Source organism: Wolffia australiana, chromosome 4 (assembly GCF_029677425.1).
Source record: "Wolffia australiana isolate 7733 chromosome 4, ASM2967742v1".
In the NCBI taxonomy this organism is placed as follows: Eukaryota; Viridiplantae; Streptophyta; class Magnoliopsida; order Alismatales; family Araceae; genus Wolffia; species Wolffia australiana.
This window is the reverse complement of record NC_135838.1, coordinates 17,441,265-17,457,085: the sequence shown is the minus strand read 5'-3', so window position 1 is coordinate 17,457,085 and position 15,821 is coordinate 17,441,265. Positions and strand designations below refer to the sequence as shown.

At 39.1% G+C, this 15,821-nt stretch overlaps 1 protein-coding gene across 2 annotated transcripts; it reads right to left on the bottom strand.

Moving 5' to 3' along the window:
* Window positions 1-8,489: 8,489 nt before the first annotated feature.
* LOC144702144 (glycerophosphodiester phosphodiesterase GDPD6-like) lies at window positions 8,490-13,450 on the bottom strand. Of its 2 annotated transcripts, XM_078574046.1 has the most exons (8): window positions 13,300-13,450; window positions 11,948-12,123; window positions 11,218-11,401; window positions 10,910-10,984; window positions 10,670-10,779; window positions 10,334-10,552; window positions 9,801-9,956; window positions 8,490-8,962 (listed from the first exon to the last, which is right to left on the bottom strand). In XM_078574046.1, exons 1-8 carry the CDS (start codon window positions 13,358-13,360, stop codon window positions 8,720-8,722), a joined length of 1,224 nt encoding a protein of 407 aa, XP_078430172.1. In that variant the 5' UTR covers window positions 13,361-13,450; the 3' UTR covers window positions 8,490-8,719. The 2 variants fall into 2 exon arrangements, with proteins under 2 accessions (XP_078430172.1, XP_078430173.1); XM_078574047.1 differs by lacking the exon at window positions 10,334-10,552.
* Window positions 13,451-15,821: the final 2,371 nt, after the last annotated feature.

Below are 15,821 nucleotides of genomic sequence, written 5' to 3'. Positions count from 1 at the left end.
AGTGAAGACTTAGCCAAATGGGCTTAAGCCTTATTGGGCTTAACCTAATGGTCAGGACTTAGACGATTTGGCTAAGTCCTGCACAGGGCTTCCCTGTGCCCTGAGGTCGTGTGCGCTGCTGCGCGCGGACCAGCAGGCAGAGGGCTGTCCCTGCCGCACGGGCATCTCACGGCACCGCACACCACCGCACAGTGGCGGCTAAAGGACAGAAAATTTGAATTTCGAAAGGATAAAAATGATATTTTAATGCAATTTTTTTAGGAATTCGAAGTGAGGAATGCTTAAGGATCTATAGAGAGATAGGGAGATATTTTAGAGGGAGAAATAAATGTTTTTTGAGAGATAAAATGTCGAAATGAGAGGATAGAGAGAGAAAATGATGAGATAGAGAGAGAAAATGGAGAGATGGTGTAGAGAGTTTGAAAGGGAATTTGAAGGTGTAGACGAAGGAGATTTTTTATGAAATTTTGAGGGGATTAACTGTGGATATGGATGAAGGTCTAGAGATAGAAATAACATATTCTAGAGAGAGAAAGGGCCGAAATGAGGAGATAGAGAGAGTAAATAAAGAGAGAGTGTAGAAGGAGTTTGAGATAGAATTTGGATGTTCAAATGAAGAAGCTTTTTAATGAAATTTTTAGGGGAGTAACTATGGATATAGGTGAAGGTCTAGTGAGAGAAAAACCTATTTTAGAGAGAGAAAGTAGAGAAAATGAGTGGTTAGAGTGGGAAAGTGATGGATTTTAAGGGTAAATGGATGGGAAACGATGTAGAAAGTAGAAATCTAAGATCCTAAAGCCTCAATGCAAGTTTACTGAGCCCTCAATGCTTCCTCTCAAGTATGTATCCTTATATTTTTCCAGGATCAGGCGTTTATCAATGCAAAAAAGAGACGAGATTAAGAGAAAACATCAATAAACTTACATTAAGCAGGTTGAACAACCTTGATTCTGAAAAATACTTTGTCCTGCTGACCAGCCAGAGTCTAGAGCACGTCCAGAATGAGGGAAAATGAGGGAGGAAAAGTCTATGTGTACATTGTAAGAATTACTAAAATACCCCTTTGGGCATTATCTATTCTCTTTTCTTGCCATTTTTCCTCTTTTTCTCCATTGGTTGAGAGCTTTGCCTTATAATTTCCAGTTTATTTCTTTTTTAAGGTGTTTTAAGGCCAATAGGTAGGTCAGGTCGTGGCCCAAGCCCCTCTGATCTCTCCTTTAAAAGCCCACAACACCGTTTCATCATTTGCAGCCCATTATGATAATCACTAAGCTCCCGAAATTCCTACGATTTCCTGAGAATTTTAGCTTCTAATTCCTGTAAATTTCTGCACATTTGGAACTATAAAATACTCATCAGTAATCAAAATGATTGACTTCATAGAAGTCAATGAAGTTAGTGAAAAATAATCAAAATGTGCAAAAGTTGGAATTTCTAGCTAATGCATAAATATTTGGTTAATTCAAATAATAACATGATAAATTATAAATTAATAATAATAAAAACATCTAAAATGTATGAAAATATATGTTCATTTATCATGTTATCAACACCCCCCAACTCGATTCATTGCTAGTCCCTTAGCAATGGGCCTTAGGTTCGCCTTTGAGAAGTCCATCCATCCCTTGAAACAAAAGACTCAAGTATGAAATGCTATGAATATCAATCACATCTCTAAGTATAAATAGCCCATAAAATAGTAAAGCACTAATGGTCAAGTCTTTTGTAGTGATGGAAAGATCTAGTGGTCATGAAGAGGGAAGCTTTTCTCTCTAGGTATGGTACTATCACCATGAAAAGGTCTCACCCTCTAAAGAAAGTTGCCCCTCATCACTCAAGAGAAGAGGCCCTCATCTCACCCACATAATATCTCACTTCCACCTGAAATTTGAAATGAGTCATTCTTCTCATCCAAGTTCTAGCACATAATATCAAGAGTGTACCAAAGGAATACATGTGTGGTGAGGTTAAATTCAAACATGGGTATTTCATTCCCATAAGGACCCATAAGGTCTTCAAAAGATAACTGGTGAAGCATAAGAGGAGATAGGTGAGTGACATCAACATGGGAACGATTGGGTGAAGGGAAAATGATGGATGTCAGATTGGTATATGTTACTTAAATGATGGCCAGATAAAAATCCTTTTTTTTCATGCAAAAAATTTTCACGGCGGATCAATCTTCATTTATACATTTAAAGAATTCGAAAGTACCTTTTTGCATTAATTACACCGTAGTGCTGACATGGATCGTAACATATGGCACACTCTCAGCCATCCAACAGGTAGATTACTTACTTTGTCTTTAGCGCGTAGGACAGGTGGCACCACATGATCCGATGGCATAGAAAACAAGGAAACTCTCTGGCGGATCAGAACACATAACATTATCTGAGTGGCACCCGTGTGGAAGAGATAGAAAATGAAATTAAACAAAATTAAAATCACAATATCTTAAGATCTAACCGTCAGATTGGGCCCAAATTTTGAGGGTATGTTTGTCTTTTCCCCCTCTACAATTCATATGGTTGGATCATAAAAAATATCAGTAAGAAGGGGAAAAGCACCGAGGAAGCTCTCCCACTCCTTGGTTGGCCAGGAGGGACACATCAGCTGCTTCTGAAGTCGAGTCTTCTTGATTCATGAGTTGATTTTGTAGTTTTCTTCTTCATCTTTGAATACTTTCTTGAATGTTTAAAAAATGCCAAGGCATGGGCGAGATATACATGCCCTTGGAGGTTTTTTTGAATGGTGAAGAGCATTGTATATTGATTCTGGTTCAATATTTTGGCACAAAAATATGTTCCTACTCAATTTCTCATCTCATATTCTATCTTAGATATGTAGATCCAATTTGAATTTAGCCTAAAACTCAATTTCCCCCAATTTTCTCTTATTTCACCCTAGCTTATTTTCTCTGCTTTCTCGCTCTAGACTTGGAAATTAATTGTTAAAAAATTCAATTCCATACCTACTCTACCTAACCCTAAAATTTCACACAAAAATTCATCCATCCTGAATTCTAATTTAAATTCAATTGTTTCACTTAATAATTCGCAATTAAATACCATAAAAATCTTTCATTTGGTTCTTTTGCTGCAGCATGTTGATCTCGGTTTTGCTAAAACCATAGGTCATTAGTTTCCTGTCTAAACTTCTTTGACCAAAAAATTAACTTCCAATAGAAATAGAAATACATTCCTGTTACTACACAACAACATAAGTCACAAAGAGGAAGCTCACTAAGTACATCTTTGGTTTCTCAAGCTTTTTTCAAAAGAAAACATGAGAATTTCTTAAAAGTTTCCACCACGTGGATCTACCTCTTTCTCATCCTATTCTTGCTATATTTTGATAAAGGAAAAATTACAAATTTTATTGCGTAATTCTAATTCTAGTAACACAATTAATTGAATTTGATTAACCACTTTTTAAGCTTATCATCACACTTCCTGGTGTTGAATCTGCTAAAAATAGATTCCACATTGTCCTTGGTATGTTAGATATTGTTGTTATCTTCTTTATCAGTGGTGCCAAAGATCTAAGAAATCTTCTCATCATTTCACTCCCTCAGTTATATGAATTCACTGGAGAAGAAGTAATGAGGAGGCTTGAGAAACTTGGATCCTTTTATACTAAAAGGTGATTCTTTTATAAAGATCCCACATTTAGGATGCATACTCAGATGTCACCTAAATTTAGTGCATGTGATCCTCTAGGCCCATATACCCGCTAGCTAATAACTCTATGAGCTAAAAAACTTTTTATATGCTAATCAGATAATAAAATATATCATATATTTTTATATATTTGTTAATCACAGATCAAGTTAAGATAATTTATAGGTGAGTCTAACACGTGGGGTACCAATTGACATTGCATGCAATAAAATGTATAGATGATTTTGATAAAATTTTCATATCAATAGTTATTTTTTACATGTAATCCCTCATCCGCATAACAGTGCAGGAAGACTTAGGCCATTACCAACCATCAAATCCTAATTGGTCAACCTAGTTAAATTGATGCATTAGGATATCATCATTTAAATATTTATTTGATAGTTCCACTACACTGGACAAGGATTTCATTGCATCATACTACTATAATCATCTCATATTATAATCAGGAAGATAGCCCCATCTTGAACAGTAAATCATCATTGCAGAGTTCTTGCTGCATCAGAGTTAAGAACATTTATAATAAAGTGATGAGGTACTCATATAAAATTATCAAAACATAATGGTTTACCGTAACACATCCTTGGTTTCTCAGATCTATGAACTAATTACATAATTGTGTCATGAATAAACCTAACTACTACTTAAGTATAATAACATATAAAGCTTCATATGTTTCAGCTCAGTGAAATCTTTCTCTAAAGAACACTCAGTATATCTCTTAAGTGTCTCCACACAAATGGTTAGAAGATTAGCCATAGTTAGTGACGCGTGTGGGTGCAACCAATGCTATTCTACCTGGATATTTAAACGCCTTTCCCCAATATCCTTGAATTGGAATGTATGTCAAAAAGTAATTTAATACCATATTATCATGATTCAATAATAATTTCATTAGTTCTTGAACTTCAATATAAATATAACAATGAATAATAATGAAAATGACTTATTCAGATGAATTTAAAAGAGATATTCAAGTGCAGTTGGCTTAGAAACCATATAAGTACATCACCTTTGATATAGGATAATCATTGAAAATAGTGATATATGAAACAATTGAGATTTAGAAAATGAAACCTCACTTCCTTGGTCAATCCTTTACCTATATAGTCCAAAAGGAGATGTTATGTTAAAGTGAAGTTATGGTTATGTTTTCAACCAAATTATATGTGCATTTCATAAGTATTTTTTTGGAAATTTATTGGGATTTTATGTCTCTATATTTTGATATATTTTTAGGAAAAATAAATTCACTAGGTGTCAAAGAAGAAGTTCACTAGGATCAACCTTTGAACATCTATAAGGTCAAATAGTATAGAAATGAAGAGATTGCGTATAAAGCAAAAGTTTGGAATATATTCAAGAATCATTATGGCTATTTGATAATAGATGGTTCATTTTTCATTCCTTTTTTGTACGTAAGGATTCTGAAAATTTACGAACTGGGCATTAATATCATTTTATTATTGAATATAAATGACATAAACTCGTCTCTATGGTTTTTTTTCTTAGTGATCTTAATATTATGGATTCTGTGGTGGATATTTGGTTACAAAAATTTGTATTGACACAGTAGAAGATGGATATTCATCATATGTATTAGAAGAAACAATATTCTGATGCAGAACCAAAATACCAATTTTTGAAATCTTACACTCCTACGACTTTGCGGCTCAAAATCCATTTCCTCAAGAAGCCTGTAGATTTTGTTAACTCTTGATTTTTATATTAAGCAATTAAAATTTTAATTCAGGGAATTGAAGCAATTATATCTTTTAAAATATGTGTAGACTATCCTCAGATTATCTTGTTCATATGATGAGGATTTGATGTAATAAGTAGTCGGCGGGGATTGAGCGTCACATATTACAACACAGAAATGCCGCGTACAAACGAGGCAAAATGATATGATGCAAAATTTGAAATTTAACGACAAGTATGAAGTAAGACTACTAAAGTCAAGCATCCAATTAAATCGACGAAGATCAAGTGATTCACAATCGACTCCTCAATGTCCCTTTGGACCAATTAGACGCTACAAGATGAGGGGTAAATTTAATTACCTGCCGACGTCCAATCCTCCACAGTAAACTACTAGTGGTTAACCACAAGAAGATATCCTATCTCTTAGTAGGGTGAATTTACGTTCAATCATCAAGGATAATCCTATCTCTGGGAGGCGTGGATCACAATTCAATAATACTGTAAAAAAAAATTGATCTGCGATGAAAGAGAAGACGGTAGAACCTGATTGGTGTAATATCTGTCGATTAGCAGCAGAACCGTAAGCTGACGCGAGCAAGAACGAGTGCACCCACAGGGCGTGGTGCGTGGAGAGGACACCGGGCGCGAGCAGAGTGTGCGGCGGGTAGGGCGCCAAGGGGCTGCGGGCACGCGCGTGTGTGCGGTGGAGGGCATGCACACGCCGAGGGCGGCCCGCGACAGAGCTTGGGCGTGGCTGAGTGTGGACGAGTTGTGCGGGCACGCGCGGTGGGGAGCTGCCGCATGGCAGGACGCTGCGCGGCAGGGCTTGGCGTGGCAGAGTGCAAGCGCGGGATGGCGATCGTGCGGCAGGGTGTGGGCACGTCAGGGCGTGGGAATGTGGTGCTCACGGGCGTGTGCAGGGTGTCCAAAGGATGACAATTCTGGGACGTCCTGGCGCTATGGGTCCTAAGAACGGCAATTCTTGAAGCCTTGAACAGGAGACTCCAAGAAATGGGGTTCTTGGACGTTCTGGCGCGGCTAAACCCACGATGAAGACGATGGCGGGGTTGGCCGGCCGATGGCGACCTGATCGCAACAATATTCAGCCGGCGGCGAAGGCGACGTCGGCAGAGGGCTAACACGAGCTTCAAGAATTTGATCAAATTACCTTGTAAGCATGTTCAAGAAGAGGCTCCCTCGGTAATTCTTGAAGCGATGACGGATCAAGAATTGGCGATTCTTGATGGCGGTGTGGAATCAAAATGGCAAGAGTGGGGCAATGGCAACGATCCACGAAGGACACGGCATGGAGTGGTGACCACGATCTTCCCACGATCCAACTACAGGCTACCTATGAATGAAAGAAGGAAACTAAAAAATAATCAAACTTTCACTTTGATTCAAATTTTCTCTAAAGGTCCTCTTGGGCATGCCGGCCTTTATATAGGGTCGAAGGCATGCCCAATTGGCCATAACGGGAGTGAACCGTCTCTTGACAAGCGGCCCTCTCAAAATTACGAGAATAAAACCATTCAAAAAGGCCTTGTCCACAATTCGAGAGGAAATTAAAATAAAAATAAACGATAAAATATGAATATGTGCTGCTGTGTCGTCAAGCGGAGTACTTAACGACGAGTCGCGGGCGTCGGCTCGAGTAGCTCGGCGAGGCTGTTGATGTCATTCCGTGCTGGTGGCGAGATGGTCCCTCATCAGGATTGTTGATCCCCAACATTTGCTTGAATAAATTAATGTAAAATTATTGTTGCTCTATAGTGAAAGAGTTCCCTGAATTGATCATAATGAATCCTTGAATTGTATTTTACCTTGTCGATCAAGTTGATTTTTTTCATGATTGTATAAGCGGTCCTTATCCTCAAGACACCAAAGATATATTCTGATGAGATTTCAAACAGTCTTAGCTTGTATGAAGCATAAATTGCATGAAGATAATTGTGTAGTAAGATGGAATTGTCCTCCATATTATAAGAGGTTACAACTCAAACAAGATGATGAAATGAAGTCTGCCACCCGTGCAAGGGAAATATAAAAAGAATAATTAAAAATGAGTAAATAGAATTAATGATTGCGGTTAGATAGTTGACCATAACCTAAGTCATTCTAGAAGTGTCACGTGGAAGGATTATTCATAGACAGTAACTAATGACAATAATGTTCCATGAAAGAGATGAGTTAGTGTAGTTTCACATGGCACATGTTGGTGACTCTACTAGTTGATTGGGTTAAAATGATCCTGAATTAATTAATTTTTATATTGAATATATTCAATTAATTAGGAAGACCAAAGATTTCATGGTCTTATAGGGTTATTGGTAAAAGTGGTATATGGGCATAAAGGGTCACACACATAAATTTTATTGAATGTTAGAGGATATACTTAAGTTATAGGAGTTTTGTTAAAAATTATCATTGAGAATAATACAATATAAATCCCAAAGAAAAAGGTCTATATTACTTTCTGTTGGACACCCATTCTAATATAATTTTTTAATCTCTATTTAGGAACCCTCCCCTTCTAATGTGACTAGAATGGCGAGAAGATCTTTCCTAGATCTACGTTTGAGCTAGTTATGAAGGAGAAAATGAAATTAATGTGCCGAGGATCACATGGATACATCTAGATGCTGGACATTGGTGTAGTTCAAGATGACTTGTTCAAGGAACCAAGTGTAGTAGATTAGGCTCCTCACACGGTAATTTGATCATGCACATGCTTTTGATTTTGTTTTAAGGTCTGTTTTGATTCATTTTATTTTGCTTCACTCACTGTCTTTGGATTGTCAATCATGATCTCAATACCTGACACATTCCACTATTTTCTTTTTCCCTCTTTGGCACCTAAAAGTCACTGTCAACCTAATCATCTCACTACGTCATTATTGCATCCCCTGGCGATAAACATGATTTAAAATTATTTTAACAAGCCATTCACTGGTTTGAATTGAGTGTTAACCTTGAGAGTATAACTGTATAGGGTTCATTGATTGTATATGAAATTTGTAATAATGCACATACAATTTGCAGTATGTTAACTCTCATATCCCCATTGGAAAAATAGATATCTTGCCGACATAGATTTTGAAAATCAAAATGTTGATCTGGTTCAAACATTTTATTCAATGATCATCATGAGTTTTCTATACAACAAACCAAATACTAAATTATTTTGAGTAAAGCTTGATCTGGAGTTCTGGACTAACACTCAAAGAAGGGTAATGAATTTTATGTTCCATTGGGAGTTAACCCAATCCAAGATTAAACTACTTAAATCAGAGATTTCAATGGAATATAAATGTTATATGGGTGGCAACTACCAGTCATTTCTGGGAACGGTAGGCTTCGGTCAATAGAGCAATCTGATGGAGAAGGCTGTTGGCACTGGAATCAGCAGGAGGTTGGGGAGACGCCCACTGCTGGTACTTGTGGAGGCTGCCTGTAAAATCGGTGAACAACCCGTCCACGCCGACTTGGTTTATCCAAAACTCGTACTCTGCATACGGATCCTGGTGGAAGTCCAAGTGCAAGAACTGGTTCTCGTTCCTGTAGGTATAGGGATGCACCTGCCAGTGATCCATTTGGGTTGATCAGAGCTTGGGTGGCACAGATTCTGAGAGAGAGGAAGATAAGTAGAGAGAGAGAGAGGTTGAAAGGAAAAGTAGAGAGAGAGAGATTGAAAGGTAGAGAAGTATAGAGAGAGAGGTTGAAAGGAAGATAAATAGAGACAGAGATTGAAAGGTAGAGAAGTAGAGAGAGAGATAGGTGTTGACAGAGGGAGTGAGATAAGTGTAGACAAGAGTGAAGTGTAGAGAGAGAAAGAGAGGAAGAGAATTCAAGAGATGAGAATGAGGTGTAGAGTGAGAGAGAGGTATAGATTGAGAGACAGGTGTAGAGTGAAACAGAGATGTAAAGCGATAGGTCGGTGTCGATAGAGCGAGAGGTCTAGAGAGAGAGTGAGGAGTTAAGAGAGAAAGATGAGAGAGACATAGGTGTAGAGAGATAGGTGGAGAGAGATGAAGAGAGAAGGAGAGAAAGGTGTAGAGAGAGATGAGAGGGAGAGGTAGAGAGAGGTGTAGAGAGAGGGAGTCACAGAGAGAGAGAGGGAGAGTCGCAGATAGAGAGATATATAGTGAGAGAGTCAGAGAGAGATGCGAGAGAGAGGTGTAGAGAGGGATGAGAGAGAGGTGTTGATAGAGAGAAAGATGTAGAGAGGTAGAGAGATAGGTGTAGAGAGGTAGAAAAAGAGGTTTAGAAAGAGAGAGGTGAGAGTGTGAGTAGATAAAGAGAGAGGTGTAGAGAGACATGGATAGAGAGGTGGAGAGAGAGAGCATTATATTTTTTTCTGTTCAAGGAGAAAATAGTAAACAGCTTTAGAACTATTTCTTATCAGCACCCAAGTACCTGCAAATCGTAAGCATGGGCTCTGGCCACAAGGTCAGTTGCAGTTGTCAAGTAGTTATCATGTGGTGGTACAACAGTATCTTTCCATGGACCAATCCCATGAACATACTCTTTGATGTATTCAAAGTAGCTCTCTGACGTGATTTCCCAATAAGACTGCAAATATAAATTTATGAAGTTAACTTTTTTCTCCCACTTTTCTATAAATGACGGATGTTTTAATAAAAATGCTAAATATTATGATTTACAACTTGAAACACCTAACCCCCAATCCTAAACATTTAAACCCCATACGTTAAACAATAATCCCCAAACATAAACCTTCAATTCCAAACTCTATGCCCCAAAAGCCTAAACTGTAAACCCTAAATTCTTAATTTTATTTCCTAAATAATAAACCCTAGCACATAATCCCTGATAGAAAAATAAACCTTAGCAGGTTGAGAGAAAAAGATCAAGTATAAGTCCAGTTTTCTAATAAGAAAACTGAGTTTATTGACAACAAAATCCATTCCATGAGAATACAGACAAACCTGATTTGTGTCTTGTGTTGGGATTGTCACATCGTCAATTAAGAAAATTTTTGGGGAATCTATCAGCTTTGAAACATAAATTAGGGAAGTAGGAGCAAATGACTGTATGAAGACTGGCTGCATTAACCAATCCTCTGACATATAAGGCCCTTTGTAACCATGTTTTAGCAGTGTATCCACGAAAATGTCTTCAAAAACTTTTCCACCCGGCCATTTGACCTGTCCGGGGAAAACTTCAGGAAAATTTCAGGATTGGCAATAAAAAGGAAATATTATAACGAATTTTCTACAAGAACTTCAAATGCTAGGGAAAAAAAGGATAATTAAAAGGCTTACACGTTGGTTGATAAAAACCGGATTTTTTATCTCAGGGTAAATTCCGACGATTCTTGGAGCATCTAAAGCGATGGCAATGAACTCCTCAAATGTAATGATGGAGAACCTGCCTGCATTATAAATTCTAATCAGTGCATTTCCAGGAGCCTACTAAGATCGCTTAGTTTGTTTAAAACAAGAAGTGTTGCGAGAAATATCCGTAAATATTTGGGATCTGGATTTTGTCAAACAGAGACTAACCGTTGTACTGTTGATCCCGGAATGGATACCTCTGCTTTACTCTCAATTTCTTCAGCTCCTTTAGAGTAAAGTCAACTGTCAACACAAATTTCTGTTTTAGAAGATTCAAATCTCCACAAGATATAATCACAAATCGAAAGCTATTTCTGAAACTTATAGTTTTAATTCTCTTTTTTTTGAAGAAAACTTTACATTCAATTTAAAGTCAAATTATATAAATTTAAAGAATTTATAAGACTTATTCAGACATTTCATTCTTTGGTTAATAACAAATAAATTCGATACAGGGAAAGCTCCCATGCGCTTACCAACAAACCATCCAGTAACATTGAGTCCTTGAACTTCATAAGTCCTTTGCCGATCATTAAATTCTTTATAATTGGTGACATCCGTCGTATCATCCAGGGTCACATCGTGAAAGCAAATGAGAGCGCCATCTTTAGTAGCAAGGATATCGGTCTCTATAAAGTCAGCACCTTCTTCTATAGCCCTCTGAAAATTTAAAAATTATCTTAATTTTCAGCATTTCATTCAAACGAGCCGACAAGAAAAAATTTGGCGTATGCTTTGAACTAGTCGTCTACTTTTGAAATAGCCAGCTTCAGAGAAATCGCAAATCATTAAGTTTTATTAATTCTTCTAATCCCACGGGAAGGAGATAGGAAGAAGAAAGGATAAAACAGGAAGTAAGAGAAAGGAGGATGAGAGGGTTGAGAAAGGCAGAAGGAACTCTGAGCTGTAGGATTTGGCCAAATTTAAGGGAATAAAACAAAACTCCATTAAACTAGACGGTTTCCTTCTACATTGTAGGCATAGGAATCCTAATAAATGAAATTAAAATACTACCACAACACCTAACAGTCAGAAGTACCATACATGAGTAGAAGGTGATAAGATAGAATGCAAGTCATACTCTCATCCAGGAATCAGACTTGGAAGTACATATTTTATACATTGAAATTTCCAGCTTTCACAGGATATTATATCTAATACTTGTAATTTTCAAAAAAACGTTATATCTACTACTTGTCCGCGTACCATGTATCCGGCAGCAGTTTCTTCAGGATATTCTCCATTTGAGCCTCGATGTGCGATGTTGTAAGGACGAAAAGTTTGTAGCTTTTGCTTATCTTTGTTCAGTTTGCTGGGAAGTGGGTAAATCGGTCTCGCAAGGGATCCCAAAAAGTGGTTTAGGAGGACGAAATAGAAGATCCCTGCAGTTGATCACATTAGGAAGATGGTATTACACTTAGACTCAGTTATAGAAATATTAAAATAATATCCTTGAAACTTTACCATGTGATACGAGAAACATATGTTCACGTTAAGTGGGCAGGAGAGAATCATAAACATGAAGAAGCACACTAGGAACTTGTACAAAGAAACATAGGTGCTGCAGAGATTACTTAAATAGAAGACTTGTGGACAATAAATAAACTTCAGGTTGGATACATGATGTAAGGTTGCGGCATAAACTATTCTTTCGGATCTAAGAGAAATAAAAGGATGAGGAAAATATTAATCAGTTCATAGAGTTGAATAACGTTGGTCGTTGTTTCCCAATGAAAAAAATTACGCAGGATATCAAGCGTGAGAACAGCATTGGAAGTTTGAACAAGCCAAGGCTATAAATAAGCTCATGGCCAATCTAACAACTGACAGGGTAAGAAATAATTAGCGGAAATTAATGCGCAACAGATAAGGGTGTCGCAGCTATATAAGACGCATATTCACAGATTCAATCATTCGAACGAAGAAAATGCCTAATTCGAATTTATTCCACCATTTTTCCAGTCCATAACCCGACGTATCTAATTCAGAATCCGATAACGAATTAATTTTGAATCAAAACCCGGAAAAATTTCATGCAACTTTTCTATAAGGGATTACATCTATTACGGGGTTAAATGTATAAGGGATTACGGGGTCAAAAATATCAAGTCCACTAATGAAGTAGGTGGCTATGTAGGACGCTAAGTGCCCGATCAAAATCTGATTAACAAGCATCCTCCGATTGAACTCGACAAGGATTAAAATTCGATACAACCCCTATAAGCCGCAAGTTTTTTGCACCGTCTTCATGAAAAGCAACGGAGGAGATATCAACGTACGTAAAAACAATACAACCGCCGATCCCAATCTTCATCAATCAAAGAAAGTGGCGAGTTTACAATCTTCAAGACAGTAAAATTAAAATTATAGACAAAAAATAAAAAAAGACCCAAGAAAGAACACGGGCAAATGCAATAAACGGAAACATCCCCTCCTGGTTACGTTAATCGATCAACTTTCCGGGCAAATTTGCGACGCTATTCAATAGTATGATCATCAAACACAAGATTATAAACGCATTTAAGGAATTAAAAGGTGGGTAATCCCCGATCACTCACATGGAGGGATCGTCATTTTGCCTTCGGCCTCCACTTCCCGCAAATCCCCACTCACTCTCATGGAGAACCAAATAGCTAGTCGGATTCGGTGCGAATATTCGATGCAGAATGGCCCTCTGTTAGATTGACACGTGGTCCTCTTCTTATAGTTACCCTTTAATAGGGAAGGACACGGTCTGACCGAAATTCGGTCAGACCGGACCGAACCGGACCGTCGGTCAGCGTTTTTAGGGCTGACCGGACGTTCGGTCCCGGTTCCGGTTCGCATGCTCGAACCGGACCGAAGACCGCATCCACTGCCTCTCCCCCTCTCTCAATCTCTCCCCCGCTCTCAATCTCTCCCCCGCTCTCAGTCTCTCCCCCGCTCTCGTTATCGTTCTCTCTCCCTCTCTCGCTCGCCTTCTCTCCTTCTCTTCCTCGCTCTCTCTCTCTCTCCCGCCCTCTCTCCCGCTCTTCCTCTCTCCCTCTCTCGCTCTCGCCGTCTCTCCAGCTCGCTCTCTCCCCGTCACCCTCTCTCCCATTCTCTATCTTCCCGTCACCCTCTCTCCTGCTCGCTCTCTCCCTCTCTTCCCGTCACACTCTCTCCTGCTCTCTCTCCCTCTCCCCCGTCACCCTCTCTCCCGCTCACTCTTTCCCCGTCACTCTCTCTCCCGCTCTCTCTCTCCCTCTCTTCCGTCACCCTCTCTCCCACTCTCTCTCACTCTCCCTCTCACCCCATCAACCTTTCTCCATATCGTTCTCTCTCACTCTCCACCTCTCGTTCTCACCCTCTACCCTGCTCTCCCTCTTGTTCTCTCTCACTCTCTACCTCTCTTCTCAACCTGTATCCTGTGTAAGCACAAAGGGCTCTCAAGGAACGATTTGCTGCTAGCCTAGCACTCAAGAACGAGTAGAGAACCAAAAACGGAAACACTAGAAGAAGAGAAGAGCCACAAAGTTCACACACACCGCTCACGAACAGCGCCCTACAGTCGGGCATTTAAACAAACAGAAAGTAAAAAATAGCAGTTGTAACCGTCGGGCCCCACTTCCTCCATCGTGGCTTCATGGATGCTGTTATAACTCGGCAGATCCGACGGCTACGATTTAACGCTTGCACTTAAGTAAAACAAAGCGTTAGATCGTGATCCTACGGTGAGGATCACTCCTTCAGTCTCCTCCTTGATCCGAATCTTCTTTCACAGGCGAGAGACCAATTCGCCGGCGGAGGTCTGCAAATCTTGTTATGCTGAGAGATATGGTGAATAAATCCGCGAGCTGATCGTCTGTGCTCACGTACTTTAGACCCACCTTCCTTTCTTCTACCAGATTTCTGATAAAATGGTAACGCACGTCAATGTGCTTCGTTCGCCCATGATGAACAGGATTTTGGCTGATTTCAATTGCCGATTTGTTGTCAATGCATAGATCAAAGTTCTGCTGATGTTCTCCAAGCAATTCGTCTATGAACTGACTGATCCAGACGCCTTGACACGCTGCTGTGGTGGCAGCTATGTATTCAGCCTCACAGGACGAAAGAGCTATTACCTGTTGCTTGCAACAGTTCCAAACAAGTGGCTTGGATCCGTAGAAAAAGATAAGTCCTGAGGTGCTATTGTGATCATCCACATCTCCTGCGTAATCACTATCACAAAAACCAATCATCTTGCACACTTTCTCATGCTAGTACACCAGTTCGTAGTTGATGGACCCCTTCACATATCTCAAAATTCTTTTTGCAGCCGCCATATGAGTTGAGCTTGGTTTATTCATGAACCTGCTCAGATAACTTACAGAAAAAACTAAATCAGGTCGAGTGAGTGTTAGATACCTCAGACACCCGATTAATTTTCTGAACATGGTGGGATCCACCTCGACCCCTTCTCCTTCTCTGCTTAATTTCAGACAATGCTCCATTGGTGACTTGGATAAGTTAGAATCCCTCATGTTGAATTCTTCAAGAATCTTCAGATCATAGAGGCTTTGAGATAATCTGATCTCGGAGTTCTTCTGCATCACTTCAATGCCCAGATAGGAGTTGAGTAAACCAAAATCAGTCATGTCAAATAATGTCTTCATGGATTGTTTAAATTTCTCTATGTCTTCAGCACTTGAGCCAGTGATGATTAAATCATCTACATACACTCCCACCAGTAATCTGTGTTGATTTACTGATGAGATGTACACGGCCTGATCACTAGCACTTCTCTTGAACCCAATTCTGGTCAAAGCCTCATCCAGTTTCGAGTTCCATGCCCTTGGTGCCTGTTTGAGCCCATATAGAGCCTTTTTTAGCTTTAGGACATAATCTTCTTTGCCTTTCATCACAAATCCTTCTGGTTGGGCCACATAGATTTCCTCTTTGATTTCACCATTCAAGAAGGCCGACTTGACATCCAGATGATGTAACAGCCACTACGACTGAGCTGCTAGGGCCATAAGAATTCTAATGGACTCTAGTCTTGCCACAGGTGAGAAAATTTCATCGAAATCAACTCCTTTTCTCTGTCTGTAGCCTTTTGCAACTAACCGAGCTTTGTATC

Coding starts and splice junctions, on each gene's coding strand:
- LOC144702144 (XM_078574046.1), bottom strand. CDS start 13,360: ATGAGAGTGAGTGGGGATTTGCGGGAAGTGGAGGCCGAAGGCAAAATG. Junction 11,402..11,947: donor AAACTGCTGCCGGATACATG/GTACGCGGACAA, acceptor TTAAATTTTCAG/AGGGCTATAGAAGAAGGTGC. Junction 10,553..10,669: donor CGGTTTTTATCAACCAACGT/GTAAGCCTTTTA, acceptor TTCCCCGGACAG/GTCAAATGGCCGGGTGGAAA.